The sequence below is a fragment of the Centropristis striata genome, chromosome 3 (assembly GCF_030273125.1).
Source record: "Centropristis striata isolate RG_2023a ecotype Rhode Island chromosome 3, C.striata_1.0, whole genome shotgun sequence".
Taxonomy (NCBI): Eukaryota; Metazoa; Chordata; class Actinopteri; order Perciformes; family Serranidae; genus Centropristis; species Centropristis striata.
The window spans coordinates 31,587,298-31,615,263 of NC_081519.1; the positions used below are offsets into that span (position 1 = coordinate 31,587,298).

A 27,966-nucleotide genomic window follows, 5' to 3' on the forward strand; every position below is an offset into this window, starting at 1 on the left:
AACAAGATAATTTCCTTTATTTACATAACAAACACTATTACGTCTCTTCTGTTAATTATGTTGTCTTTTTTTTTTTAATATCTATATAACGTTATATATAACTTTATTGACACGTTGCCGTGGATACGCATTGTTCTGCTTCTCTACAGATGATGGCTCGCCTTGTTAGTGACCTGTCAATCAAAGGTAGCCACGCCCCAAATCATACGATTCTTTATCTTTTCTTCTAAATGGGGCCATTATTTACACTATTAACATCAAATTGTCTTGAAGAAGATTTCTTACTAGCGATTGAGACCATAGTGTTGTCTTCAAAAAAAATTCTGAGGGAATAAATCAAGTGAGAAGTTTTCTCTTTTTGTATTCAAATTGAATGGCCCAAAATGCTTTTGCAGCCACTGTCAGCACCCCCTGCTGGAATTTTCAGTAGAATGCAGCTTAAGGCACTTCCTGGTTTGCCTCACTGCTCAGACACGGAGGTTGCCGCCTGATTCACACACACATTCATACTGGTGGCAGAGGCTACCCTAAAAGGTGCCACCTGCCACCATTGGGAATTCATTCACACACCGACGAACGCAGCATCGGAAGTTCAGTCGGTAGTTCAGTATCTTGCTCGAGGATACTTCGACATGTAGGCAGGGATCTAACCACAACCTTCCGATCAATGGATGGCCGTTCTATCAACTGAGCCACAGCCGTGTCAACAGGGTAGCAGCCTAATGGAATTGGAGCTGGGCCTAATGCTCTTGGGCCAGTTGCAGATGATAGTTTAATCAGCTCTGTGGTGCAGCTCCACACCGGGGCTGCTCCTGGCCATTGGGCCTTGTGAAGCAGCTCTGCACTGTGCCAGCAAACTGAGGGACGACACAACAGATGCTCGCCCAGTCAGAAACACCAGAGGGACAGCTGCTCTACCTCAGGCCAAATGACCACACCAGCACCTGAACGTTCACAAATTGTTGCTTTGATGAATGTTTGATATGTATACCACCTTTCAAGCTCAAAGACAATTCAAAGGAGTATTTAATTTAGATTTTTAGAGGACATTTTCAGTCTTTTGGCCCTTAGCCATGTGTGATTTAAAACCAAGCAGCAGCACTTTAAAATCTACTGTCCAACTAACTGAAAGATATAAGGGCAGGAGTAATGTATACAGCAAAAGATATCTCTGGTTCTGTTAGATAAAATGACATCACCTGTGGCAATTTCATGCAACTCCCTCTAGAGCCACAAAGGCTACAGAGAGAATAGCCTACAAAGGGCACATTTTTCACATATGCAGTAGTATACAGTAATCCTTCCCAAACAGACTTTGATGTGTAAAAATGGTAGAGTTCCCTTTAAGTAATACAGGTTCAAGAATTGATTGAATTTATTTGAATTGATGCAAGTGATTTTGTATGCATAGTGCCAAAATAAAAGGAATGTTTTAGTGATTGTACAGTGTAACTTACAGAGTTTGACTGGTCACAGCATGGACGATGATATGTTAATCAATATCTTTCTGTGTGGTGATTCCAGTAGTGGATCTTATTCTGACTGATAAGAGATCAGGGTGGAAAAAGACCGACACTACCAGGTAGCTTGGGCTCCGTCTTGGGCTTCATCTTGGGGTCTAGTTTCCACAGAAGTTTCCCCCCTCCCTCTCTCTCTTTCATCCCATTCAGTCTCCATCTGCAAAAGTTCTTCTAATGTATATTCAGGTTCATAAAGGTATTCTTTTGTCTTGTATTTGTTGTCTCTCATAAAAATTAGTGACGGGATTCTGACCAAAACAGCTGATCTGCGGCACTTATGCGTAGAAACATTGAAGTTCTACATTTGATAAAAAGTAGTACCAAATGAAACGACTGTGGATAGCAACAAAAATCGGTGGACAAAATCATTAATATGGCGTACATATAAATTGGTATAACATTTTTTGGGTGGGCATTTGTTTAGGTGGTTAAAATATGTACTTCTGGAGTCTGTTTCCTGTCTGGGAAGACCATACAATATATAATACATGGACGGTGGGTATGTACCTCATACAACCCCGTCTGAACGATCCTTTTAATAAAGCAGTTTGGGAAGAAGAAGAAAAATTTCTAAAACAAATCCGGCAGCCAGTGCAGAGAAACGAAAAGGGGTGTAATGTCTCTTGGTTCTAATTTAATAATTTGTGATGGCATTTCTGAATGTACAAAACTAATCTGATGTTGGTCCAAGGCAGATGATCATACATGAGGGAGACTGTGTGCGTGCAGTTCACTGGGCCACCCAAATCTCATTACATAAAGGCAGTCTATATACAGATTTAATGACCTATTTTCGGATGGTTTCTCTGGGAGCATTTTGTATTTTTTATTTTTTTTACACCACTGTATGCTTTCTTCTAACCTCAAGAAAATAACACAATTTATGGAAGTGCAAGAGAAGAAAAAGGGGTCAGTGAGAGCAAGGCTTAAGAGACTTGGTAACAAACTACCTCCTATACAGCTGATGGGCTTTTTGCGATCTTATGGCTACAAAATTCATACAGACAAGCCTGTGTCATCACTATTACTGAGACTTAGTTGCTAAATCACATCCCAGATAAGGACATCTCTTCGGAGGGTTTGCGCTCTTCAGAAAGGACAGAGACCTAGCAGCTCCGGCAGCCCAGAGGAGGAGCCTGTGCTGGGCTGCGAGTCTTCGTCTGTCCAGTTTATCTGCCTCGCAAATTCCTTCAACTATTCTTCACTGTGGTATACATCCCTCCTAAAGCAAACACCAACAAAGCCTCATATACCATCATTAATCTCAGAGACTTGATAATATAAATTTGGCTGTCGATGTTAAACAGCCACTTGTTTCGTAAAACGATAAAAGTAAACTATAAAGGAACTATTTATTATTCTTGATAATAATAATACATTTTATTTGTATAGTGCTTTAAAAGGTACTCAAAGACACTTTACAGGATAAAAACAATAGAAAGAAACATCTCTGTAGCAATATGTGTATGAATGTTAAAACTATAAACTAAGATTAGTAAAAACAACTAGAAAATTTCCTCTGGGGAAATTCTGAAAGGCCCACGGGGGCTACTGCCGGTGTGTGTACACTATGATGAGATTCTTCAGAGATTTCAAACTATGCCCTTTAACCTCAAAGTGTGTGTGTGTGTAATTAAAATCACATAAAGTTACCTGTGTGTGTGTGTGTGTGTGTGTGTGCTTGAAGCATGTTTATGCATGTGTGAGGAGTGTGTGCTCACGCGCATGTGTGTGTGTGTGTGTGTGTGTGTGTGTGTGTGCGTTTGTGCGTGCAGGCGTGCGTGCACGTGCGTGTGTTTGAAGCATGTGTATGCATGTGTGAGGAGTGTGCGTGCTTACGCGCATGTGTGTGTGTGTGTATCTGTAACTGTAATCACATCAAATATCAAAGGCAATCAGATCAAAGCAATCAACAGAATTAACTGGCACCTGTTAATGTCCCGGAAGAGTGACAGCAGCCAGAGGTGGACAGATTTTCTGGCCTCAAACAGAAAGCATTTTTGGCAAAACCATAATACCTATCATTGATCCGACTTCACCTTGAGCGTCCTGAGTTCTTCCTGAACGTCTACATCTACAATCTAGAAATGAGCATGTTGTATGTTTAAAATAAGAATTAACTCTACAAGTTAAATTAAAGCTGCAAGCAGCGATGAACTGGCCGAGCAGAGTGCACTGCAAATTATTTGTTTCTTACCAAGATAAAAAAAAAAAAACATTAGATTTAGAAGTTTTCATAATTTATCTTGTTTTAAGGGTTAATTTCATATTTTAAGTGTTCAACATACTTATTTCTAGATTTAATAATCTTAATTTAAGAAATCTTTCATTCATTCAGCTTTGTAGATGATGAGCAGAATTTTGAACTGGATTCTTTGGTTCTGGAGGACTGGAGGAATGTGATCTCTGGTACAGGAGTGGTTGAGCAGACCAATTCTGGATGTATTGTAGTTTGTTTAGAATTTTGGAAGATGTGCCGTACAGAATGCTGTAGGAGTCGAGCCTGAGAAGATTAAGGCGTGGATAAGCATTCCAGCAACGGAGAAGGAGAGGGTGGGGTAAAAACTGGCAATGTTTTTGAGGTGAAAGAAGGCAGTTTTTATAATGTGATTAACATGCTGTTCAAAGGAGTGGGTTGATCAAAGATGACACCAAGGTTAAGATAATTATATTCTATATTTGTCTTACTTAAAAATTCCTCACGAACTGGAAATCAACATACACAATCAATTTTACAATAATCACATACATAAATAACAATGGCAATACTACCAACCAAACATATCAACAATATTGAGTATTATGATAATAATAATAATAATAACCACGGGGAAAGGGCCACGGGGGCTACTGCCGGTGTGTGTGTGTGTGTGTGTGTGTGTGTGTGTGCGTTTGTGCGTGCATGCGTGCGTGCGTGTGTTTGAAGCATGTGTATGCATGTGTGAGGAGTGTGCGTGCTTACGCGCATGTGTGTGTGTGTGTGTATCTGTAACTGTAATCACATCAAAGATCAAAGGCAATCAGATCAAAGCAATCAACAGAAATAACTGACACCTGACAGTGACAGCAGAGGTGGACAGACTGCAATTTCTGGCCTCGAACAGAAAGCATTTTTGGCAAAACCATAATACCTATCATTGATCCGACTTCACTTTGAGCGTCCCGAGTTCTTCCTGAACGTCTACATGTGATTTTTTTTAAAGAAAAATGAAAAAATAGCTTTGTTAGAGCGATCTAAAAAAACTGTTCCATCTTCCCTTTTTCCGAAATCTCCCTGCGTTTTTAATATGGGAGCCAATGAGGCTGTTGGTGGTTTTGGTGGCGAATCTGTGCGTCGTACTCCCAAACTATAACTCTGACAGCTTTACCAGAGGATTGTGAGTGAGAAGACAAATTTTCCTACATTTCTATGTATAAATTATTTCTGTAGAGTGGAATTTGCGGCCTGGAGCGCAGTTTTCAAATTTATTTTTTGACAATTTTTTCTCTCCCTCTACACTCTGGCGATGATGTCACACACTGTGACACGAACATTCCGTGCAATACACACCCATTATAATCTCAGAATTTCTCCAAAAATGATCATGGTCATTGAACAGGGATTGATAAAAAAACTATATGACCTATCGAAACGCAAATGAATACACCAATACACAAGACTTGTGTCGACTGTTTAAAGTTTAATTGGAGTCTCTAGGTGAAATTATGCCGGAGAAGTAGACGTTTAAAAATCTCCACTTACGTCGCGAAAAATTCGTATTCTGTAGAGAAAAGTATTAGCACACCGATCCCGATGAAACCGCACATTTTGATATATAATTTGTCCTGCAACTTTTCAAGTTGTAGGACTAGTAGTGGGACGAAATTGCGTCCGGAAGAGGAATAAGAAAAAATCCACAGTATAACAGTAGTGCTTTGCCCCGAGCACTGGTCCCTACAGCTATTGCTGTATGGGCCCAGTGCTCGGTGCGATTGCCCCGAGGCCCTAATAATAATGACAAATAGGTTTATTTTTTTATAGGTTTATTTATTTATTTTTTGTTTGTTAAACAAACAAAAAAAATCACATACATAATGGAGTATTGTCTCTCAATTATTATGTTTATGCAAAAAAAAAATGTTGCTTGCCAATGCACAGTGTACCAATAGGAGAACATATATGGCCACCGAGCCAGTGACGATGAATGATTATCATATAAGTGCAAGTGATTGTGTGATCGGGAACTTAATCTTTCATACTGTTGCTGTGTCAGCAGGATACTTCAGTAGGCTGTTATGTTGTTTTTTATTGATGCAAATTGATAATGAGCCTTCTTAAAGTTTGTTGTAAGTCTAAGTTTGGTTTCTGCGTGTCTTATCAGTTCAGTGTAAAAAGTACTTAAGGACAAGGCGCCATGAAGGCTGGTCTAATGCTTCTCCATAGTGACAATGATAATGAAAGTCATTATAAAAGTTGTTTTAGCAAGCTTTCATGTCAGAGGGGAGGGCCCAAGAAAATGTTTTTGCTCCGGGGCCTATCACAGTCACGTTACGTTGCTGCCTACAACCGTCAGCACAACACAACTGACGAGGAAGACAAAGAAATAGTGAGAAGGAGCCGGCTGGATATAAAACCAGGCTGACAGAACTAGATAAAGGACAGAGAGTGAAAAAGAGAGACAGGCAGAGGAGAAGGCGATAAGGGTGAAAAGATGAAGGAAGTCTAATGCAGGAAGAGAAGGGAGGTGGGGTTGCCCTGGCAACTGGTTCGACCTATGAGAAGGAGGTTGAGGGTGTAGGGAGCTAGAATGTATCAAATATATATCTGGCCTCCGTTCTCAGACCCTGCTCAGATGGCTAGACAATAAGCAGACACAAAGCCACTGAACAGGACAGTCAGTGTGTTTGTGTGTGTGTGTTGTGAGGATGGGATGAGTCACATGAATCAGAGAAAGTCCAAGGAATACACAGCAGCAGACAAAACACAGCAAACAGCGAGGACACACACATACTCAAACTCACATATCAATTACACCTGAATGTGTTGAATCCATCCATATCTCTTCCATCTGGTGAACTGTTGTCCATATGTTGTGCTGCCAAATGCTAATGCTCTCATGTTGAGTAAAAAAAACAAAACACATCTGAGCACAAGTAATCATGTTTATTAAAAATTGATATACGTGCTAATACTGTAATAGGGAATTGAGGCACTTTACCATCATTTAGTATGCTGGCACTATGGTGAAACAGAATTAAACCAAAACATTTTTTCTAAAAAGTCAGTGCAAAGATACAAGTGGACACAAAAACAGTAACACAGAATCAAAAGCTTTAGTGGCCAAGTATGTGAACACATAACAAGGAATGTTTTTTTTAAGTTGTTTTTTGGGCCTTTTTTGGATTTATTTTGATAATGAGAGATACATATGAAGGTATTATTGGTGCAAAAGATTTGAGCACCTCTAGCAGTGGAATTTGTAGTTTACAGTGATTGTGTATGCATATCAGTACATTTAAAGTCACATACTCTATGAGTTGTGTACTCATAGAGTATGAAATACAACACAACACTTACACATTCACAAATTCAGGTGCACAAATCCTATTTTACAAGTCACAAATTAAAAAACTGACACACTCACATTTTTGCTCCTATTGTTGTGGTGTATTTGGTGCAAAACATATTTATGCACCTGTATCAAACAATGTAAAGTTGTGGACAAAATTTCAATATGTGCATATCTAAATGTGACCTTGTGCAATAAATGTTCAATGTATGTGAAATAATTTCTCACAAAAGTACAACTGCTCGAATCTTCCCCACGAGTCACAGATTTTGTTTCCTTCAACTACAAATCACAAATCGCACCTCTCCACTGAGGTCTGTGGTGCAGGACTATCTGTGCATTCAGTCTATGGAGCAAAAGGCGGGTGCTGATCTGAGATCGACTGATCCCACAGCCAATCAGAGGAGAGGGTCATTTGTAAAAGCCGGTGAAGCAGTGTTGCTCAAATCTTTTGCACCAATAATACCTTCATAGATACAGAGTGAAAGGTGGAGACAGAGGGGAAGACATGCAAGAAAGGGCTCAGAGCCAGATTCATACCCACCTCTACCCTTGTGCCCAACGTAACAAGGAATTTGACCTGTTGTACCTCCAAACTGTAATATGACCCCGCCCTGTGAGCAGCTGTAGGGCATCCAGCCTGGTGTGTACTGTTGCTGACTGCCAGACAGTGTATCCAATCAGCGATGAGGAATCATTGCCAACTTTCTTGGTTTCTGTTCTCTTGTGTCTGATTGTTTTGGCATCTAGGTGTTACAAAGCATCTAGCTAGTATCATCAGCATCTAGTAGTCAGGCGGCTTAGCTAAATAAAGGGGACACGCCGGACAAAAGCACCAAATTTTTTCCATATACTCTCTATCACTATAGGTTTACATTTTTGGTAGGAGCCACTTCATCAAGATTGCGGATGGGAGATGGCAGCCATATAAAGTCTATGAGAACCAATATATCTACCAAGCCACTTAGAAGGTCAATCTTGGTGTCAAAATATACACTTTCTGGGTCAAGGAATCATTTAAAGCTATCACTAGATGATTATTTGATCAAATAGATATGTTCATTTTCACCATATTTTTTACGTAATTTCAAGGTTCCTAAGCGGTCGGACATATGTTTGTCCGGCTTGTCCCCATTCTTCTCAAATCTGGTCCTGAGCCGCCTGACTAGAGGGGACAAACTTTGAAACAGGTTGTGTCCAGGCTGTAATGGGCTTTTCACAACAAGACTCAGTGCAGTATGGTTTGGGGAGAGGGGTTCTTCTGAAGTCCACTGTTATCTCCACAACTAAAGACCAGTTTGTTACTAAATCTGATGATGAGTGGTGGTGTTACAAAATAATGGTGAAATGTCTCTTACATTTGATGTTCTTTAATAGCCCTCACAATAATAAACTTAATGGTTTTCATCTCCAAACATCATCAGGACAGAAATTGCATTTGAAGCACACCTGGGAAGAAGCACAGGTTTTTCAGAAATTGTTCAGAAAAATTGTACATCCACTCTAGCTCAGAACATACAGTCCAGTACACATCCATTATAAAACCTGAAAACATCTAAAAAACAATCACCAGGCAAATTTGGCTCAATAAAGTCGAAGTCTTGTGACCTGTTACTTTTAATCATTTTTCTCTGTTAAAGTATACCAAATTGATACAGCCCTAAAATGTGGTGTTTTTGAGATGTTTTCCATTTATTTTTTATATAGGGAAACTTTATCGCATTTTTTTACAATCTTTATGATAGCGGCAAGGCAAATCTCTGCCAAAAACAAAATAGCATACTATTCTTGATCATTCTCCACATTTTATATGTATTATTTGTCCATGTGAAAAAAATTGTGCCAAAATGGAAAGAATAGTGTCTCACAAATAGGATCAAGCTTGTGGTGATGTAGAAAGTCAGGCCACACACACACACACACACACACACACACACACACACACACACACACACACACAGTTTCTTTCTCACATGAGTGAACAGACAATCCTAAATTCATTCTTTCTGCATACATGAGGACACATGCAGGGGGAGGACTAGCTGCTGGGCAGTGTAACCCTCTCAGCATCCCTGACACAGATTTAAATGAGGCTTAATTAATTATTAAGTGTGAGTCTTGTTCACTTCTGTCAGCCGGCAGGACTAAAGCAAAACCACAGAGAACACACTTACTGACTGTTTACATCCCACATCCCTTTCTCAGATCATTCCTCTCTGCCTGGAAGGCCCTGCCCTTGTTCGGTCCCATCTCAGCCTACTGTCATCCTACAGACGAGATCATCATCATCGTCTCTTCTGCCAATCACTGTCACTTATCTCAAGTTCCTCTGCAAACCCTGTCAAGCCATGTCCTCAACTGCCCCCAACAAAATTCTGTCTCCTAAATGTAAGGTCCCTCAACAACAAATCTTTTTTATCTCATGATTTTATTACTTTAACAACTTGGACTATTTTATAATCACAGAAACATGGCTTACTCAGAGTGACTTGAGCGCTCTTCTACAATTCTATCATTCATTCGTCATTTAGCAGACGATTTTATCTAAAGCGACGTACAAACAATTGCCAGAGTGAACTATTGGAGTCAACGCTACTGGACGATAGTCATTCAGACAAGTTGGATTTGGTTTCTTAGTCACAGGTATTATGGCACTCTTGAGACAGTAATGTTTTAAATGTCCTTTAATTTTTCTGCACAGTTCTTAAGTACAGAGCCTGGTATATTGTCTGCACTGCAAAAAATGTCTGTATATTTTACAGTGAAAAAATTCTAAACCATGACAGTAATAGAACGTAAAATGATAAATGAGTTAATTCAGTTTCAGTAACAATAAAACACCATAAATGTATATATCAGCCAAAACAGTATTTTTTACAGTTTTGTTTTTTGAAAAATACATTACTCCATTGTAAAGTACACTGTAATATGTATTTAATGTAATATATATACAAGCCACCACTGTAATTTTTGCATTTATCTTTTGTAAAAAAAAAACTTTTTCTCACTGTTAAATGTACTAAACACCATATCTCTAACAAAAATAAATTGTAATATTTAATGATAAAATCTTAAATTTATGCGGCATTTATAAAGTATTTTCTTGTCAATTATATGGCGAAATAGCGTTTCATTTGATGGAAAAACCTTTTATTTATACAGTAAAAAATGGAATAAAATGGCAATCTTAAACATGAAATCAACACTGCCAATATCTTTTTACCGTAATATTAAAAAAAGGGTTCTAACGTATTTATTACGGTAAAGTTCTGGCAACCACAGCTGCCGTTTTTTTACCATAAAAACAACATGGTTTTTTTACAGTGTGGTCCAGCAGCTTTCCGAGGGTAAATTTTGGAGAAGGCCCTCTTAACATAGGTTAGGTTGAGGTTATATGGTAGGACAGGTCTTTATGGCCAGACTGTACAATGGGCTTACAGCACGTTTCTGTCTGGAAACCCTGCCACAAGCGCCGCGTGTCCTTATTATCTGTGAAGAGACTTGTCAGTTTTTTTCCCTTACAGCCTGTTAGCCTCTCTAATGCCTCTTTTTATGTTGTTCTGATCAATTTAATCATCATGGTGTTCACTTGTACCTTGTAAGTGCATTGTGGATCACTTGTAAAATGACTCTAACGCACAGTGAAATAAGTGCTTTACTATGTTTGGATAGAATCCAGACAGAATCTTTGCTGCATTTACATTCTGCAAGTCTGTCCACTTTGTACTAATGTTAATCATCAACTCCTCAGAACCCCTGCAGCTCACTTTCAGAGACTCTTCTTCACTATCCTCACATTAGCTGAAAACCTAGAGTCCTGTATATCCCCACACAATGATCCTGTAAATCAGCGGGGTTTAATCTGGTCTGTGGACAACTCTCAATAGCAGCAGTGGTCCAGTAAATGAGGCATTCAGGGACCCATCTGTCAGGGCCAGCCTGGCATCAGCTGGACACTCGACACACCAGGGGACTACTCCTGCCTTTTCCACAGAAGAACAAGATAACAATTTTTTATCCAAATATACATAAACACACATTTTTGGAATGCATTTCATTAATTCTGCAGAAAAATTATGAATATGTCAGCATCAGAAGAACAAACCTAATGTACGCACGTAGCTAATCACAGGTTTCAATGCTCATAACTGTTTTTTATGTTTATTTATTTTTTATTTTTTTATCGCTTACAAAAAAAGGAAAATGTGAAATTAACAAAATTAATTTTCACACAACATGTGTTATTATGTTTCATATGTGCAAAAAAACAGTATATATAGTGGTGGTATAGTATTTAGCACATTCGCGTCACAGCAAGAGGGTCACAGCCTCTCACCCAATGTCAGCTGGGATCGTCTCCACACCCCCAGACCTGAGTTTAGATCAGTGGTTAAGGAGAATGAATGAATGAATCTGTCTGTCCGTCTGTCTGTTTGTGTAGCTGCTGCACAACTTTGACTTTAGCTTGGAGAATAAGTCACACCAGGGGCGGAGATGGGATGTTTAAAGTGGGGGGGGACAAAGCTGCCAGCAAATGATTTCAACTCAAGGAGTTATTTTTAATAAATTATTGTAAAGGAGAATAAGGGTTCTGTTTTATTCAAGCATCCTATTATGTTAATTTTGTGGTGGACTCTGCTAACACATCCCTGTGCTCTTATTTTGAAAGCTACAATTGTTTGCTTTTATTTTGAAGGCGGGTCTAACACGTTCTTACCTTAACGCCTTATGGTGTGTTTAATTCACACTGAAAGTCGTAACTTGGAGCTCAGAACAACGTCCAAAATTCTGACATTCCTGTAGACCTTGAACGCACCATTAGCCATACCACACAAACTGACTCTCTATGTGCACTGCAATGTAAATTAGTCTTACTAATGGAACATTAATCCTCTCTTTTACCGGTAATTTTTCTCACCTTATGTAGGGAAAATGTTGGGGGGAGGGGGGCATCTGTCCCTAGTGCCATCTGTACGCATGAGTTACACTCTCTTCTGAGCCCATCCCTTTCTCAGATCATTCCTCTCTGCCTGGAAGGCCCTGCCCTTGTTCGGTCCCATCTCAGCCTACTGTCATCCTACAGACGAGATCATCATCATCGTCTCTTCTGCCAATCACTGTCACTTATCTCAAGTTCCTCTGCAAACCCTGTCAAGCCATGTCCTCAACTGCCCCCAACAAAATTCTGTCTCCTAAATGTAAGGTGCCTCAACAACAAATCTTTTTTATGGCATGATTTTATTACTTTAACAACTTGGACTTTTTTATAATCACAGAAACATGGCTGACAGAAAGAGTGACTTGAGCGCTCTTCTACAATTCTATAATATCATTTTGCAGACGATTTTATCCAAAGCGACGTACAAACAAGAGTTAATACATCACAAGCAAGGATGAAGTCAAGAAACATAGCAACACTGTAAAAAAACAAAACGGTTGTTTTTATGGTAACAAATCGGCAGCTGTGGTTGCCAGAAGTTTACCATTATAAATACGGTGCAACTTTTTTCATTGGCCATAACACACAAACGCCGGACTCTCTATGTGCACTGCGATGTAAAGTTCCACTCTCTTCTGAGCCCACCAACTTTTCACTCATCCTCTCTCCACCTGCTCTGACACTCCTCTGGCATTTCTTCATTATCAATAATTAATAAATCATCTACCTTGTGTGTTTTAACTAAAAAAGTAAAGGCCATGCAAACACACACACACACACACACACTGAGGGGCATTTTTTGTCAGCAAACTATACTAAAACGTGTGTACAACGCCTATGACTGTGACTGTTAAGTGAAATTCTACAGATCTACAATGTCATTTAGCAGACGCTTTTATCCAAAGCGATGTCCATTTGAGAGATCATACAACACAAGCAAGGATGAAGTCAAGAAACAACACAAGAAAAAGCAAGAATAAATGGCATTTATTACGTTGAGTCCTGTTAGGACGTAAGGGTTTTTAGGACGTGTGTGTTTTTGGGACGCAAATGCAGGGTTTTTTTTTTTCTTTGTCTTCAGCCTCTTTTTGAAAATTGAGAGGGATTCAGCAGATCGTATGGAGTCTGGAAGGTTGTTCCACCACCGGGGCTCTACAGAGGAGAAGAGTCTGGTTTGGGACGTAGAGGCCTTCAGCGATGAAGGAGCCACACGTCTTTTCATTTGAAGAGCGTAGTGGATGGGAGGGTTTGTGGACCTGAACAAGGGAGTTCAGATATGTAGGATCTGTTCCCGTTGCTGTCTTGTAAGCAAGAGACAAGGCTTTGTATTTGATGCTGCTGCGACTTGGAGCAGGTGCAGAGAGATGAGGAGCAGGGTGACATGTGCTCTCCTGGGCTGGTTGAAGACCAGATGTGCAGTAACGAGTTGCAGTAGTCTAAACGGGATAACACAAGGGCCTGAACCAGGAGTTGTGTGGATTGTTCAGTCAGGTAGTGTCTGATTTTCCTGATGTTGAGCATACAGGCACACGCTGTGTAGTGATGGAAGTGTAGTGTGGAAATCAAATAGCGAGGGGTCATTCTTGCTGTGCCACGAGCGAACGTAGCGGACGCCTGTGTGCACACTCGTCTCAATGTACAAATAATTATTTACTTTATAATGACAAATTTTGAGTTTAACAGCTGCTTCGCTTCACAATTCAAGCAGTCCATGTATTACCAAGAGAGACCGTCTGAAGCGTTGGCTTTAGGACAATAACACAATTAAGTCAACGCAATTTTCCAAAAAGCTTACAAAGCATTGATTCAAGTTTTAATTATGTTCAAAGAATGGTCAGTTAGGTGTTAATAATATTTGATATGATAATGTTTGGGCCTCTGCTCTTCCAGTGTTGGCTTGGTTGTAGAGCCTGCCAGCTGCTGTTCATGCTTTCTTTATTCCTTTCCTCTCTCCCTCTCTCTTGCTCTCTCTCTCTCCTTCATGTTGGCATGTTCTTTCTCTCCATATCTCTCACAGTTCAAAGACATGCCTGTACTGATGAATGGAGAGAAGAACAGAGGAGATGAGAATGAGGGCTGAGGCAGACACTGGGAATACCAATGCAGCAGACAACCCAAAGTGATATGGGAAAATAATATTCTGTCTTCTCTCCTCTGCCTCCCCTCTTTTCTCTCACTTTCATCTTTTTAACTTCATGTAACCGTCTGCCCGCCCGCCCGCTGTTTTACACCTAAACCTATTTTCTCTCCCTCTTTGCCTCACCCTCCTGTATTATTGGCCTGACTTTCAATCTTGCTTTGTTCTACAACTCAACCCTTCCCATATTGATTTTCATTCCTGCATTGCCTTTCAATGGAATCTAACCCTGTCACTTTGACCCATCGCTCTGCACATTATTACACACCACTGGCAAATTCCAATATCACACAAACCAAATATCATTACACTGTTCTATATGCGACAACCTTATCCATCACACCACCATACTCAAACATTAATTCATCAATCCTTCTACTCACTACTGCTATCCATTCTTTTCTTCTGCCTCTTCATTCCTCCATACTACCTCTCTGCCCTCCAGCTGTGTGTCTGGTGACTGGCTGTGTCATCTTCCCCAATGGTTGGGACTCAGAGGTGATCCGGGACATGTGCGGAGAGGACACGGGGAAGTACACCCTGGGTAACTGCTCGGTTCGCTGGGCCTACATCCTGGCTATCATCGGCATCCTGGACGCCCTCATCCTCTCCTTCCTGGCGTTTGTGCTCGGCAACCGGCAGAGTGACTTCCTGCACGAGGAGCTGAAGCTTGACAACAAAGGTGAGAACTACAAAAAATGAACACAAACAAAATGTGTCTTGCGGTTACAAAATGATAAACTACACATACAAAAAGCTGACATTCTGAGTCCAGTCCTGTTAACCCATTTAAGCTGGGAAAGCATTAACCACATTTCTACCATTAAAACCGGGGGCGCTGTTGCGTTATTCTACCATTAAGGCCGTGAAAGCGGATACGTCATTTTGTAGTATACGTCGTTTTGTAGTATTCATAGTTTTTTTCCACCTATTTTCGGTCTATTGTCTGCACTGCAAAAAATGTCTGATGATTTTACGGTGAAAAAACACTAAACCATGACAGTAAAAGACCGTAAAATGATAAATTAGTTAATTCACTTTCACTAACAATGAAACACTGAAAATGTATATATCAGCCAAAACAGTTGTTTTTTTTACAGTTTAAAAAAAAAATACATTACTCCACTGTAAAATACACTGGCACCGTATTTGTAACAAAAATATACTGTAACATATATACAAGCATCATCCAATTTTTGCATTTATTTTTTGTTAAAATACTTTTTCTCACTGTTAAATGTGCTAAACACCATATCTCTAACAAAAATATACTGTAGTATAAGTAAGTATTTTCTTGTCAATTATATGGCAGAACAGCATTTCTTTTGATGGAAAAACATTTTATTTTTTTATGGTGAGATATGGAATAAAATGGCTTAATCTTAAACGTTGCTAATATCATTTTACCGTAATATTAGAAAAAGTTGCACCGTATTTATTACGGTAAAGTTCTGGCAACCACAGCTGCTGTTTTTTTACCGTAAAAACAACAGTTTTTATTTTATTTTACAATGTTTAATTAAAGTGAACTCTTCAGCTGTGTGGTTGTTATTTATAACTGCTGTATTACATGTTGCTCTTTCTGTGTACCACTGGTGTTGTGATGAGACAGCAGCTGCATCAGAGGAGATAAAGACTGTCGATCTGCCTTAAGAGAAATAAAGAATGAATTCCCCCAATTCCTCAGAGTGCATGGTGGAAGTTACCATGGTTACGTGCCAGATTCCAAAAGCACTAGGCTGTGGTTTCCTCTCACTGTATATGTCTCTGTCTGTTTATGTCTTTCTTTTTCACAGTTTGCATCTCACTTCTTTTCAGTGTCTGTCGAAGTTCTTTAGTTTTTCCCCCATTTTTCTATCTCTCTCTAGTCCTATCTCTCTTTGCAAAGCATCTTTTGCATCCGTAAGTCTGTAAACATGAGCCGTGTCATACATCAACATTTGCATAGATGCATAGTCATTAAACAAGCATGTGATATTAAAGATAAAAACTCTGACTTTGTCATAACACACAACTGCACCTTTTAATCCTCAAAGTTCTTCCTAGTTTGTGTTTATGTCTGAAAGGTCAATTGTGCACCATCATGAATTAGGATTCAACAGGAACCAAAATGTAGAGGCAGCTGAATGACTCAGGCCACGCCAAATGTCTCTCAAATGTCCGCTCATTGTATCTCCGAGGCTCCAGAGGGATTTATGAGACTCAGGAGATGACGTGTGGTTTTCGATTGTCGCTTAATCGCTTAGCCACAGTTTTGTGATGTGATCCGTGATCACATACGTGACGGATTAAACACCGGAGACGCAACTGTTGCAAACCAAAAGCAGAATGGCTAATTATGCACAGCTTCACCGCTGATCATAAACATAGTGATAGTGAATTAACTGGCATCACTAATTGTGCACAGAGTGTCCGGTGCTTGTTGTAAACAAACAGAGATCGCTAATTTGGTTTTGTTTGTTTGATGCTTGTTCTGTTTGTTGTTAATTTTTTTTTTATAAGACAAAGCACTAAAGAGATTTGCACCCATTGTTATTTAATCCTGGGGCTGTTTGTTGATGTATTTTTTTTATTTCTACTTTCTTATAAGGTTTACTTGAAATAATAAGGAAAATAACAGTTATGAAAAGTTATGTAGATGCTTAATTATTTTAGAGAGGGAAGACAAGCTTTGCAAAAAAAATAATAATAATTGAACTGCAAGATGCAATAGAACAGCTGTTTTAAAATCCTCCTGTAAAACAGTATTTGTTGAGCATTTAAATGTGATGGCTGCATTTGGTGCTGAATTCTTATGCAGTAGTATTTCTTAAGCAGGTGTCAAGTAACCTGGAACATGTTTCACACACTGCACGTGACTTGGTTGTAGCACAAATAAAATTTCAGTCAGAAGATTTTTTTTTTTACTTTAATCCATGACAGCTAAACACATGACAGTAATCAGGCAATCATTTTGTCGAGTCCACACATTTAATAATAATTGCCTTTAAATCCAGCTACACACCTCCCACACACTTTAGTGTGTGTTCTCTACAGCTCTTGTATTGAAATTACAATTTGTTTCTGTGCAAATAAAGTTAATCTTTCTTATTGTGCTTTTTTACAGATTTTGCTGTGTCAAGAGTAAGTTCACCTATTTGTTGTTATTGTTGTGGTTTTACTGTGTGGTCTCATGGTTATGAGTGGTCTGTGTGTGGTAATGCATGCAATAACACTGTACCTACACATAGACACAGTGCTGTACAAGATAATGCATGTCTCATGTGCAAAACACTCTGCATTAGATGTGTGTGGGAAATTCCAAGGCAGTGAGACTGTGTGTGTGTGTGTGTGTGTGTGTGTGTGTGTGTGTGAGCGAGCTGAGCCTGGCTGTCGGCTGCACTTTCTGTGCTTCCACACTGTCAAATATCCCAAGCAAAGAAGCAGTGTACTTAAGTTTCCCTCCACTTGTTTGTGTGTGTGTTTTGAATTGGCAAATAAGATTTAAAAAATAAATGGAAGATTAGAATTTAAATTAAATATTTAAAAAAATAAATATTTAAATATTGCACAAACTTGTTTACACTTGGAAACAGTTGTAAGTTGGTGATGAAGAGAATATGGAAACAGGTTTTTCTTTAATTAAAGTTGATGAACTTGGATCTGTTTTTGCTTCTTTGCCTTGTTCCTTTCCTGTCCTGTAAACAGCATCTTAACTCTATGGAGTCCTGCCTGTATACACCACTTTAAAATGTTTAAATGCCATGTTGGGGGGTTTTTTCAGCACAACCTCACCTATATGACCTGATAATAATTGATTTTTTATTCGGACTTACTGGATCAACATTTTGAACCAAAATGAAACAAAGAAAAACCACAAATGTGATCTTGTGATTGTGTGTGATCCTGTCATCCAACTCTGGTCTTTTTTGGTAATTTTGTGTCTTTTTTTAGTCCAACATAATTTGTGATTTTGAATCTTTTTTTACAGTAAATTTACAGTAGAGCGCGACACTGCTTTGTTTTTACGTCTGGATGTGATGAAGAAGTCATGCTTTGGTGCTTTTGGTGACTTTGGTGACTTTGGGGACTTTGGCGCTTTTGGTTAACATAATGTTTCAAAAGACTAGGAGACCGAAACATTGCACGATGTGTTACATTCTATAGCACAAATTAACATACACACATATTGCTGCTGCCTCTGAAGCACGCCTGGAGCAGTGTCAAAATTAACAACAACACTGACCGTATGATAATAACATCCAAAACACAAGCACTTACAGGTCATCACCTATCTAATGTCTAACATTTAACTTATTAGCTATAATATAATAGCTATTATTAGATATTTAAAACTTATGTCAGGTAGTTTTTCTAATTGGCCTGAATTCTGGAATATTAACAGCCACATAGGTTGTCAAAAAAAGACAACCAGGTCAGAGATCACCTGAAGGTCTACACATAGACTACAGAGCAAAATGTCTGAAGGTCAGTTGATGATAGGCAGTCGACCATATTAATCATTATCATATTCTACTATGTAAAATTGTTAGTCGGGGACACCCCTATGAATTAATTCCTTCATTTATTTTCCTTAACTGCTCATCCGAACCAAGGTTATTATAGTTAACGAAAACTAACGAAAAAATAAAACGAGAATTGAAAAACTATTTTCATTAATTGAAATAAAAAAACGATAACTAACTGAAACTGTATTGTGTGCATACAAAACTAACTAAAACTAACTAAAATTATAGTGAAAATGTCCTTCGTTTTCGTCTTTGTCAACTTTTTTCATATGTAAACCTTTTTGGTTGATATGAAATCTATTTCATCCAACTGGTTTTATGACTTAATAAACTTATTGAGGCTGAGATGGTTAAGACAAAGGAAATAAAGGAAACATTTATTGTGACTTTTTTGAATCTGGCATCCAACAAATACCCCATTACAAAAAACTAAAAGTTATAAAAACCAAACTAAAAGCATTTTCCCCCCAAAAAACCCTAATTAAAACTAGCAAACTCACTCTAAAAATGAATTAAAACTAACTGAATTTGAAAACAAAAAATTGCAACGAAATTAAAACTAAAACTAATGAAAAATCCCAAACTATTATAATCTTGATCCGAACTTGGTTTCCCGGGGGAGCCAGTCCCAGCTGACTTGGCCCTGAGCATATCGGGACAGATATTATTGTTTTTCTGAGCATCACAAACACTCAATGGATCATTTTGTCACAATTTGATCTATTAAGGCAAAAAAAAAAAAGTGCACTAGTAAATTATATTATGGCATTTCATGTCTGCAAGGAGTTGGCAGGAGGTCAGCTGGCTAAGCCAGAGTGGGACTCTAATGCTCAAAAATGTGGAAGAGTGAACACTGTAAACAGATTTTGGTGTGTGCTCTCAGTGAGCAACTTTCACTGCATGAATCTTTTAACACATCTATATACATACATACATTGTATCTTTTTACTGGAACAGAGTTCGTACACTTTTTCAGTGGTCAAATTCAAGCACTTTTCAAGGACTTTCCAGGTCCATTTTCAAGCTTTTCCAGTACCTTTCAACGGTTGTGAATGGCATGTTTTTTTAAAGATATTTTTGGCCATTTTTGGGCTTTATTGATAGGACAGAGTGAAGGGGAAGACATGCGGGAAAGGGCTCCGAGTCGGATTCGAACCCTGCTTACGAGGACAATGCCTCTATGGTACGCGCTCTACCAGGTGTGCCACCGGGAACGCCCCGCGAATGGCATTTTTTAGATGAGTACTTCTATACTAAAAGGGGTAATTTCACTTAACCATACCACCAGCAATGGTATTACACTTTTAACAACTAAAAGTAGTTTGCTAATCTCATAAAACATACTGGTATGGGAATCTAGGGTAAACAAGGCTAGGAACAAAAGGAAGCTCACAAAAATCATCAACCGGCAGCTGGTGAACTACACACAACCCAAACTAGGAGGAAAGCCCAACAAATAGGCCTACTTCAGGAGCCCTCACATCCACTATGAATTAGAAAAACTCCCTTCAGTAAGAAGATACAGGGTAGAGCAACAAGAAACATCTCAGAAACAAGAAGACGCAGGCGAGACCCAGGCGGAGCGCTCTTCATTTCAGATAGGCTATAGGCTATTCACTTTATATATATTTTTCCACTGAAAATGCGGTTATCTATAGTCAGATTGCAAGAGAAATACAGTAAGAATTTCAAGCATTTACAAGCACTTAATCCAAAATCCAAGCACTTTTCAAACCTTGAAATTCAACATTAAAATTCAGGCATTTTCAAGGATTTCAAGCACCCGTACGAACCCTGTTGGAAGTAGGTTTGTTCCCTCCTTGAGTAATAATTTCCTGGGGTGGTCATAGCCTGGATTTAATTGAATGAGCTTTTTGGTTGAATCTCTCTCGAACAGTGAAAGAAAGTTATACCACATGTACCAGTGGATGTGCTGGACCACCTGTAAAAGAACAGGGCAGCTCCCAGTGTGTATGTTAGAACTACTGAGAATGTGAAACACACAGTTTGCATGGTCAGCATACATGCTTTGTTAATTTTCTGCTGACAGAAATTCGTAGATAGAACTAAACCATGATGACCTTATTTTAAAACTGCTTCTTCCCTTTAGCTTCAGCTTGGCTCGTCTCTACGAATGGATGGAGTAAGACCAACCAGTGTTTATTATTAGTTTATATGACGTGTTGATCGAGCTATGCAGCATGTAGCCCTTGCATGCATAGATGGCTGTCCTCTTCTTTCTTGCACTGAACCCCCTTTTTAACTCTCCCAATGTTGGGTACCATTGCTCTGTCCAGGGACATGCCCAGACATGCCCACCTCTGAAACATATTGACTTGTTGTGTCTCAAGCTGTTCAACTCACCAACAAGATGTCTCGGTAACACTTTAGATTAGGGAACACATATTCAACATTAATTAGTTGCTTATTAGCATGCAAATAAGTAACTTATTGGCTCTTAATTAGACATTATTAAGTAGTTATTAATGCCTTATTCTGCATGGCCTTATTATACAACCAGTAAGCCATTAACTAAGCGTTTTCCCTCAATAACTTCAGAATTATTGCTAATTAGTAGTAAGTAAGGAAGTTGTTGTATATGAGTTATGATCTTAATATGCTTTACTTTGTATGGACTTTATAAGTCTCTATATCGGTGTACGAAACCATCAAAACCATTGGTAGATTGTAATGTCAATCATTACTTTACAAGTGGGTCACTGGTAGACGAACATTGGCACAAAGTGACCCAACAACTAACTTACTTCCTACTAATTAGCAATCATTCTGAGGTTATCGAGGGAAAACTCTTAGTTAATGGCTTACTGGTTGTATAATAATAGTACATTTTACTATGTTTATCTGTTTGATTGTATTGTTTTATTTATAGCATCATTTTAGATTTATACACTTATTATCTATTGCTGATTGTTATATGGAAATGTTTGTTTTATTGTTGATTCTATGTACAGCACTTTGGAGACATTTCTGTTGTTTAAATGTGCTATACAAATCAAGTGGATTGGATTGGATAATAAGGCCATGCAGAATAAGGTATTAATAACTACTCAATAATGACTAATTAAGAGCTAATAAGTAAGTAACTAATTAATGTTGAATATGTGTTCCCTAATCTAAAGTGTTACCGATGTCTTAAATGTTAATACGTTCAACCATAAGGATCTCCACGACAAGTCCAGTTGCTAATAAAGAAGTTGATGAAGTAAAGTGTAGGTGTAGGTAGATTTCGATCTTGTATGGTTTTTTGACCCACAATTTGGTTTTAGGCTCAGAATTGTGTGTTGTTGTTTTTTTATTATTTAGTTAGCTTGGCCAGTCTGTTATTTTGCCCAGGACTCTCCCCAATTTCTACTATATTTGTTGTTACAAAGTTGCACTGCTTACCAGCTAACACATATTCCTCAGCTAATGCTCGTATAAAAAATAGAGATTAATGCATGTTTTCCAGCTCTGATCAACTTTATTTGAGTTTAACTATGGCCTCCCAGTGGTTGGCTCTGGACCCACGAGATTATGTTTGACTTGCACAAGCCAATTTATTACATCGTCTTTATTTGCAGTTTGTGATTTCTGATAAACATCTCTACACTTGATTTCCTTCCTGTGTCGGCTGCTTTACTCCATTTGGCTGCAGATAGAAGTGACGGAGGCGGCAGAAGAGCTCTGACATATGAGTCAGTGCTAGCCGGCAAGATGAAAAACAAACATAAAGAAACATACTAATGCAGTGGGCGTGAAAGGTCACACCTTTAATACATTTTCTCTCACATTTCCAGACTCCATTTCAACAACTCTTTATTTAAATGTAGTATTATCCTGGTATGCTTTTTTGTATTTGTTTAAAATAATTGATAGATGGATGGATTGTATGTACAGAAGGGTCAAGTTGGAATATTTTTATGTCATGTTGATTTATACTAACAAGAAATCCAACTATTATTCAGAATTCAAGATTAAAAGATAATCAAATAAGAAAGGCACAATGACAGAAACTTGCTACTTACCGGATGGTCAATAACAAGGTCCTAACAAGGACCATTTAACTTAACCGTTTACACAATTTACCTCTTCCAGTCCACCCCTCATTGTACTGTCTTTTTATTTGGGATACAGGAGATCTTGAGGGGGCGATATGAGGTCAATAATAAGGGTCAAACAATAAATGCCAGATAGAAATGGTGTACATCATCTGAAAGCTGGGAACCTGAAGATTAACTTGAGATGTAGTGTCAAGTTTTCACAATCATAAAACTGTCATGTAAATTAATTAATAAAGCAAATAATTAACTTGTTAAAATTGTGAAAGTGTATAAGGGCTTACAACATTATTAGGTATATGGAGTATATGAAGTCCATTCTCAATAATGTCTCATAAATTTAAGTTGTTGTGGAACATTTTTGGTTGATATTCAAAACATTTAGTGCTTAATTTTTGTCAATACCCTAACCCTAACGGGGTCATCCCTAAGTTCCCCGGGACCTATGTTCCCCGCTCGGGGAAAAAAGGTCCTATGTTCCCCGTTTTTCACAAAAAGGGTCCTATGTTCCCCTGTAGCAATACATACCGGGGAGCATAGGACCCTTTTTCTGCAAAAGGGTCCTATGTTCCCCACTGTTGCGGGGTTAGGTTTAGGGTTAGGGTTAGCTCGAGACCTGCAGGTTTGCCACCCCTGATCTAATCTTTCCTCGTCTAGACCTATTTGCATATGTGCGTCAAACAGCCCGTAGGCCTACATAGGCCTATTTGCCATGGATTTGGCAGTAATGGTGGAAAAAGTAACAAACTGGGGAACATAGGACCCTTTTTGGGAAATGCAGGGAAAAGGGTCTTATGTTCCCCGGTCTCATACAAAGAGGGGAACATAGGACCCGGGGAACATAGACACGCTCCCACCCTAACCCTAACCCTTAAAAAAAATCTATGCAGTGATTTGGTTACAAAAAATATTTTGGAGATTTCTGTATTTTCAGCAATTGGATAATGAGCACTTCTGTTGTGTAAACTGCTGAGATAGCCCCATATTGTCAATATGTCTAGGAAAGCTGCACATCCTCGGAATGCTCTCTTGTTTGTCATTGTAAATTTTCATGAGGCTGTGATTATCCTATCCAACAACTCATTTTATACAGTGAGGTCAAGTTTCAAGAAATGCTTTCACTGCAATGAAATTAATTAAATTAGGCTAATATAATCACACAAGAGTCTCAGCTTTCGTAGTAGAGTACAGTATTACAGTACTCTAGTGTACTGTGTAAAGCACACAGGGCATGAGTGAGTCCCAGCCCTTCTTCCCTCCTGTCTCACCCCCTCTTCTCTTTCTCCCCTGATTGGCCACATTTTTCCCCAAACACAACTGTTTCTTTTTCTCAGCTAACATGTTGCTGCAGCTGTCCTGACACGGTCTCTCCTCTCTCTGTTCTACTTCTAGATTGAAATCCGGGACATCAAAGATCCAAGATTTGGAGTCCAGCGGTTCCATTGATAACCAAACCTCCTCTCCTCCTCCTGCTCCCTCCCTCCCTCCCTCCCTCCATCAATCGTGCTCTTGCTCCCCCTCTTCTCTCTGAAGCTCTTCAGGTTGAGCCCAGCCTCTTGATCCAGAATTGGAGGCCAAACTCCAGCACTCTGTGAAATAGGACTGAAGTGAAATCAGCTAACAAAGGCAAACTCAATATATTGGAAGAGTAATACATCCTGATAGGAAGTATGACGATCAGCTTGATCAAACTCTGGGATAAAAGAATTCATAGCATACACTGTCTGTTAATGTTGTTATAAAAAAGATTATAAGTTATTGCTAATGATAATTATGCTTGCAGGTGTCTTCTCTGAAAAGATGCATATTTTTATTGAGTGGAAAAAAGCTATTTCCAGCTTCAAAAGCAACATTATAAAGTGCATATGTAAAAGCACAAAGGTGCTACCTCTGACAAAACAAGGGAAAAAACAAAGAGAAAATGATGATTTTGTACAGCCCGTCATTTTGAAGTCTTTTCCAGTCCAATTTTCAACTGCTCTTTGTATACGACAAAGTCTGATCCTAGAAACTACTTAATAAAATCAAAATGAGATGTTTCTATGGAAACAGGGTGGAAAGAGACTCATTGACACATTTTTTGTCCTCATACATGAAACATCCCTGTGAGCTGTGGAATAGTTATACTTGTCTCATTATCAAATCATGGAAAAAGATTTTCCACATACTGTTTCGTAACTCGTCATCCTTCAGTCCAGACTGAGAAACAAACAAGCTGAGAGAGAAATGCCCTTCCTGTCCTCAGCTCCTTCATTCATTTGCATTTCACTACATTCTGTTTTTTGAAGTATGTTTTTTCGGGTTGTGTCCACTTCTGGTCTCACTTGGTTTTGTTTGTACTTGCGCCTCTAGGGAAGGCCCTGCATGCTGCATCTATCTCAGGCTTGAAACTCAAAACACTCAGCGGGGCTCAGACTCGGTTAAGTCTAACCGGCCATTGCACTATCCAGGCCCACCAGCTGAAGAGCACAGAGCCTAGCCTTGAGAGCCAGCACAGACTTTCATCAGGACTAATGAAATCATGCACATCATGCTTCCCTGCTCATATTCAACACAGGACCCGTTTTACGTAGAGAGATTAGTGCTTTTAAACCCATATGCTTCAATTTGAATGGAAGGTGAAGCTGAATGCAAAGGCTGGAAAACAAGCAAGAAAAACGCAAATGCTTTTTGTTGTTGATGTTGTTGTTATTGTTGTTTAAATTCAATCCAACAACAATACTGTCACCAAGCAAATGGATACAAATGCTGTAAATTGGGTGCAAGACAACTTATTCTTATGCCTGCATTTGTTTGGTAGCTTGATGGCTAAAGGTATATTTACATTACAGCAGAAACACAGAAAGGGCTGTGTCGCAGTATATAACACTGTTCAGAACTTTACTGTACGTTGAAAAGCCGATGCTGCTAGTAGTTGATTGCTACTTTCAGATACTCCAACAATGTGATAGTAACCCAGAAGCACAGTGTGAGTTTCAGTTTTTTGGCATGAAATTACAGCTGTTCACACACCTCAGTCAAGACCGCTCAACAACACACACACTTTATGTGAAGCTCCACAAACAAAAGCAACTGACAAAATAACAAAAGCAAAAGATTTTTTTTGCTTTCCCTTGTCCCCGGCTATGTCTCACAAAACTCAATTTCAATTGAGCAAACTAAATTTTAAATTATTTTGAATGGGAAAACAAAGGCTGGTCCTGGGGTGATTAGCTTGCACTTTTTAGGACCAGTCAACATCCTTGCAGCGTTTCTTTAGGCTATCTGAGAAAACTGGGAAAGACATAAATATAGGGACATGAGTATAGGGAACTGCAATAGACCAGTCTTGGTGAAGGTATGAATTTATTTTTCCATTTCCCGGAAGAACAGAATTGGCTCTCAATCAAATATAACACCAAGGTTTTCTAAATGTGACTTTACATGGCATAACGCACTAGCAAGATGCACTCTGGACTTAGAGGGACCAAAGATATTTACTTCTGTTTCGTTACTGTTAAGTTGAAGTAATTTATTCAGACAGTCCAGAAGAGGCTGTAGGAAATCCCTAGATTTTAGTGGGAGGTACATCAGTGAATTATCAACATAGAAATACTTTCTGATAATGTTTACAAGAAGGAACATATACAGACAGAATAGAAGTGGACCCAGGACTGAACCAAGAGGGACCCCATGGGTGATGGGGGCAGAGGCTAAAAACTGACCTACAGCTACTGAGAATGTCCCATGACTAAAATATGACTAAACCAGTTGGCGCTTTCCCCTGTCCAATGCACTTTTCAAGACATGTCAAAAGGATGCTATGATCCACAATGTGGAAGGAGGAACTGAGATATAGTAAAATCAGTCATAATTTGTCACCTTCAACAGAGCTGTTTCAGTGCTGTGCTTTGAAATGTGATAAAAACAGGTCAAAGATCTCTATTCAGGTAGTGGTTCAGGTACAGTGGTTATAGTTGTGCCAGGACATTTTTCCCATTATTTTTTAATTCAAGTACCATTTTGAGATGAGCATAAAGAAAAAAAATGTATGTGAAGATTTACTCAATTATCTAAATTAAAAATATATATTTAAGGTTTGTAGGTATGTGCAGGCTGTGAACTGTGATCCAATGGTTTCAATCTCTTTATTAAAAAACTTCAAGATAGTTGAACTTCTAATAGTTGTCTGTAGATGCTTCAACAGTCTGAGATTGAAATATAGAATAGCTTCCAGAAGAAAGTGTTGGTGATTTAAACTGATTTGTTGAAACCATAGCCACTCAACCCCTTCTGCTAGTATACCTAGGGATGCTAATGAAGAAGACGGTTCACTAAAAACTGCTGACTCATCCCCAGTCCATGTCTCTGCTAAAAATAGGAAATCCAAATTATGGGAGGTGAAAAAGTAATTTCATAGGATTTTTTTTTTATTGGACACAGATCTGACATTGCCCGGGGCCATTTTTCACCTTAAAGTGTAAACAGTCAGTCATGTGCATGTTAGCAGCTAGCTGGGATGGACTCCGTCAGTACTAAAGAGTGCAGAACGGTCCCCAAACTGATTAAAATTGTCAATAAAATCTATGCTATGACCACTGACCTATATATATATATATATATATATATATATTACAGAAAAATATTTTTCCTGGCTGAGGTTGAAAAATTGGTCTATCAATAAAAACAAGAGGTGCAATGGAAGTAGATTTGTGAATAAAGCACAACGTACATGAGGCAGACTAGATGAAACATTGCAGCAGACAGACGGACACAGCAGGGGCCGGATTCACAAAATTGTTCTTAAGATAAAACTTAAGAAAATTCTTAAGAAAAAAATAAGATGTTCCTAAGAATGTTTCTTAAGAATTGTCGTATGTCTTAGGAACTTCTTAGTTTTCTCACTTAGGACGTTCTTAAATTTTTAACTTTTAAAAAATTATTTAGAAAATTAAATTAAATTTAACTTAAGATCACTCAGCAGAAAAACAATTGCAGACCTTGGGAGCCTATATTGTCTAATTAAGACATGATCTCTCAGAGGTCTTGGTGGATTTTTGTTCATTGTGATTAATTAAGTAGTATCAAATACATCAACTGCCTCAGTGATTTACTAAGAGTACATTGTAGTGTGATCTAGGAACAGGCCTACATGTTACACAGACTGAAAGGACATTTCAATTAACTGCCAAAATAAGATTTATGTGATACATTCACACAAAAAACTACCCTGACCAACTTAAATGAACAAAATGTGTTACCACATTGTCTAGAGC

At 38.7% G+C, this 27,966-nt stretch overlaps 1 protein-coding gene across 1 annotated transcript in view; it reads left to right on the forward strand.

The window, feature by feature from the left end:
- The window catches only part of lhfpl4a (LHFPL tetraspan subfamily member 4a), a 35,024-nt gene extending 10,307 nt beyond the window's left edge, over window positions 1–24,717 (forward strand). The window contains exons 2-4 of the mRNA XM_059329177.1: window positions 14,591–14,827; window positions 17,252–17,268; window positions 24,104–24,717. Coding sequence (XP_059185160.1) covers window positions 14,591–14,827; window positions 17,252–17,268; window positions 24,104–24,157 — 308 coding nt within the window. The 3' untranslated portion in view covers window positions 24,158–24,717. The remainder of the gene's footprint in view (window positions 1–14,590; window positions 14,828–17,251; window positions 17,269–24,103) is intronic.
- The last annotated feature ends 3,249 nt before the right edge of the window (window positions 24,718–27,966 follow it).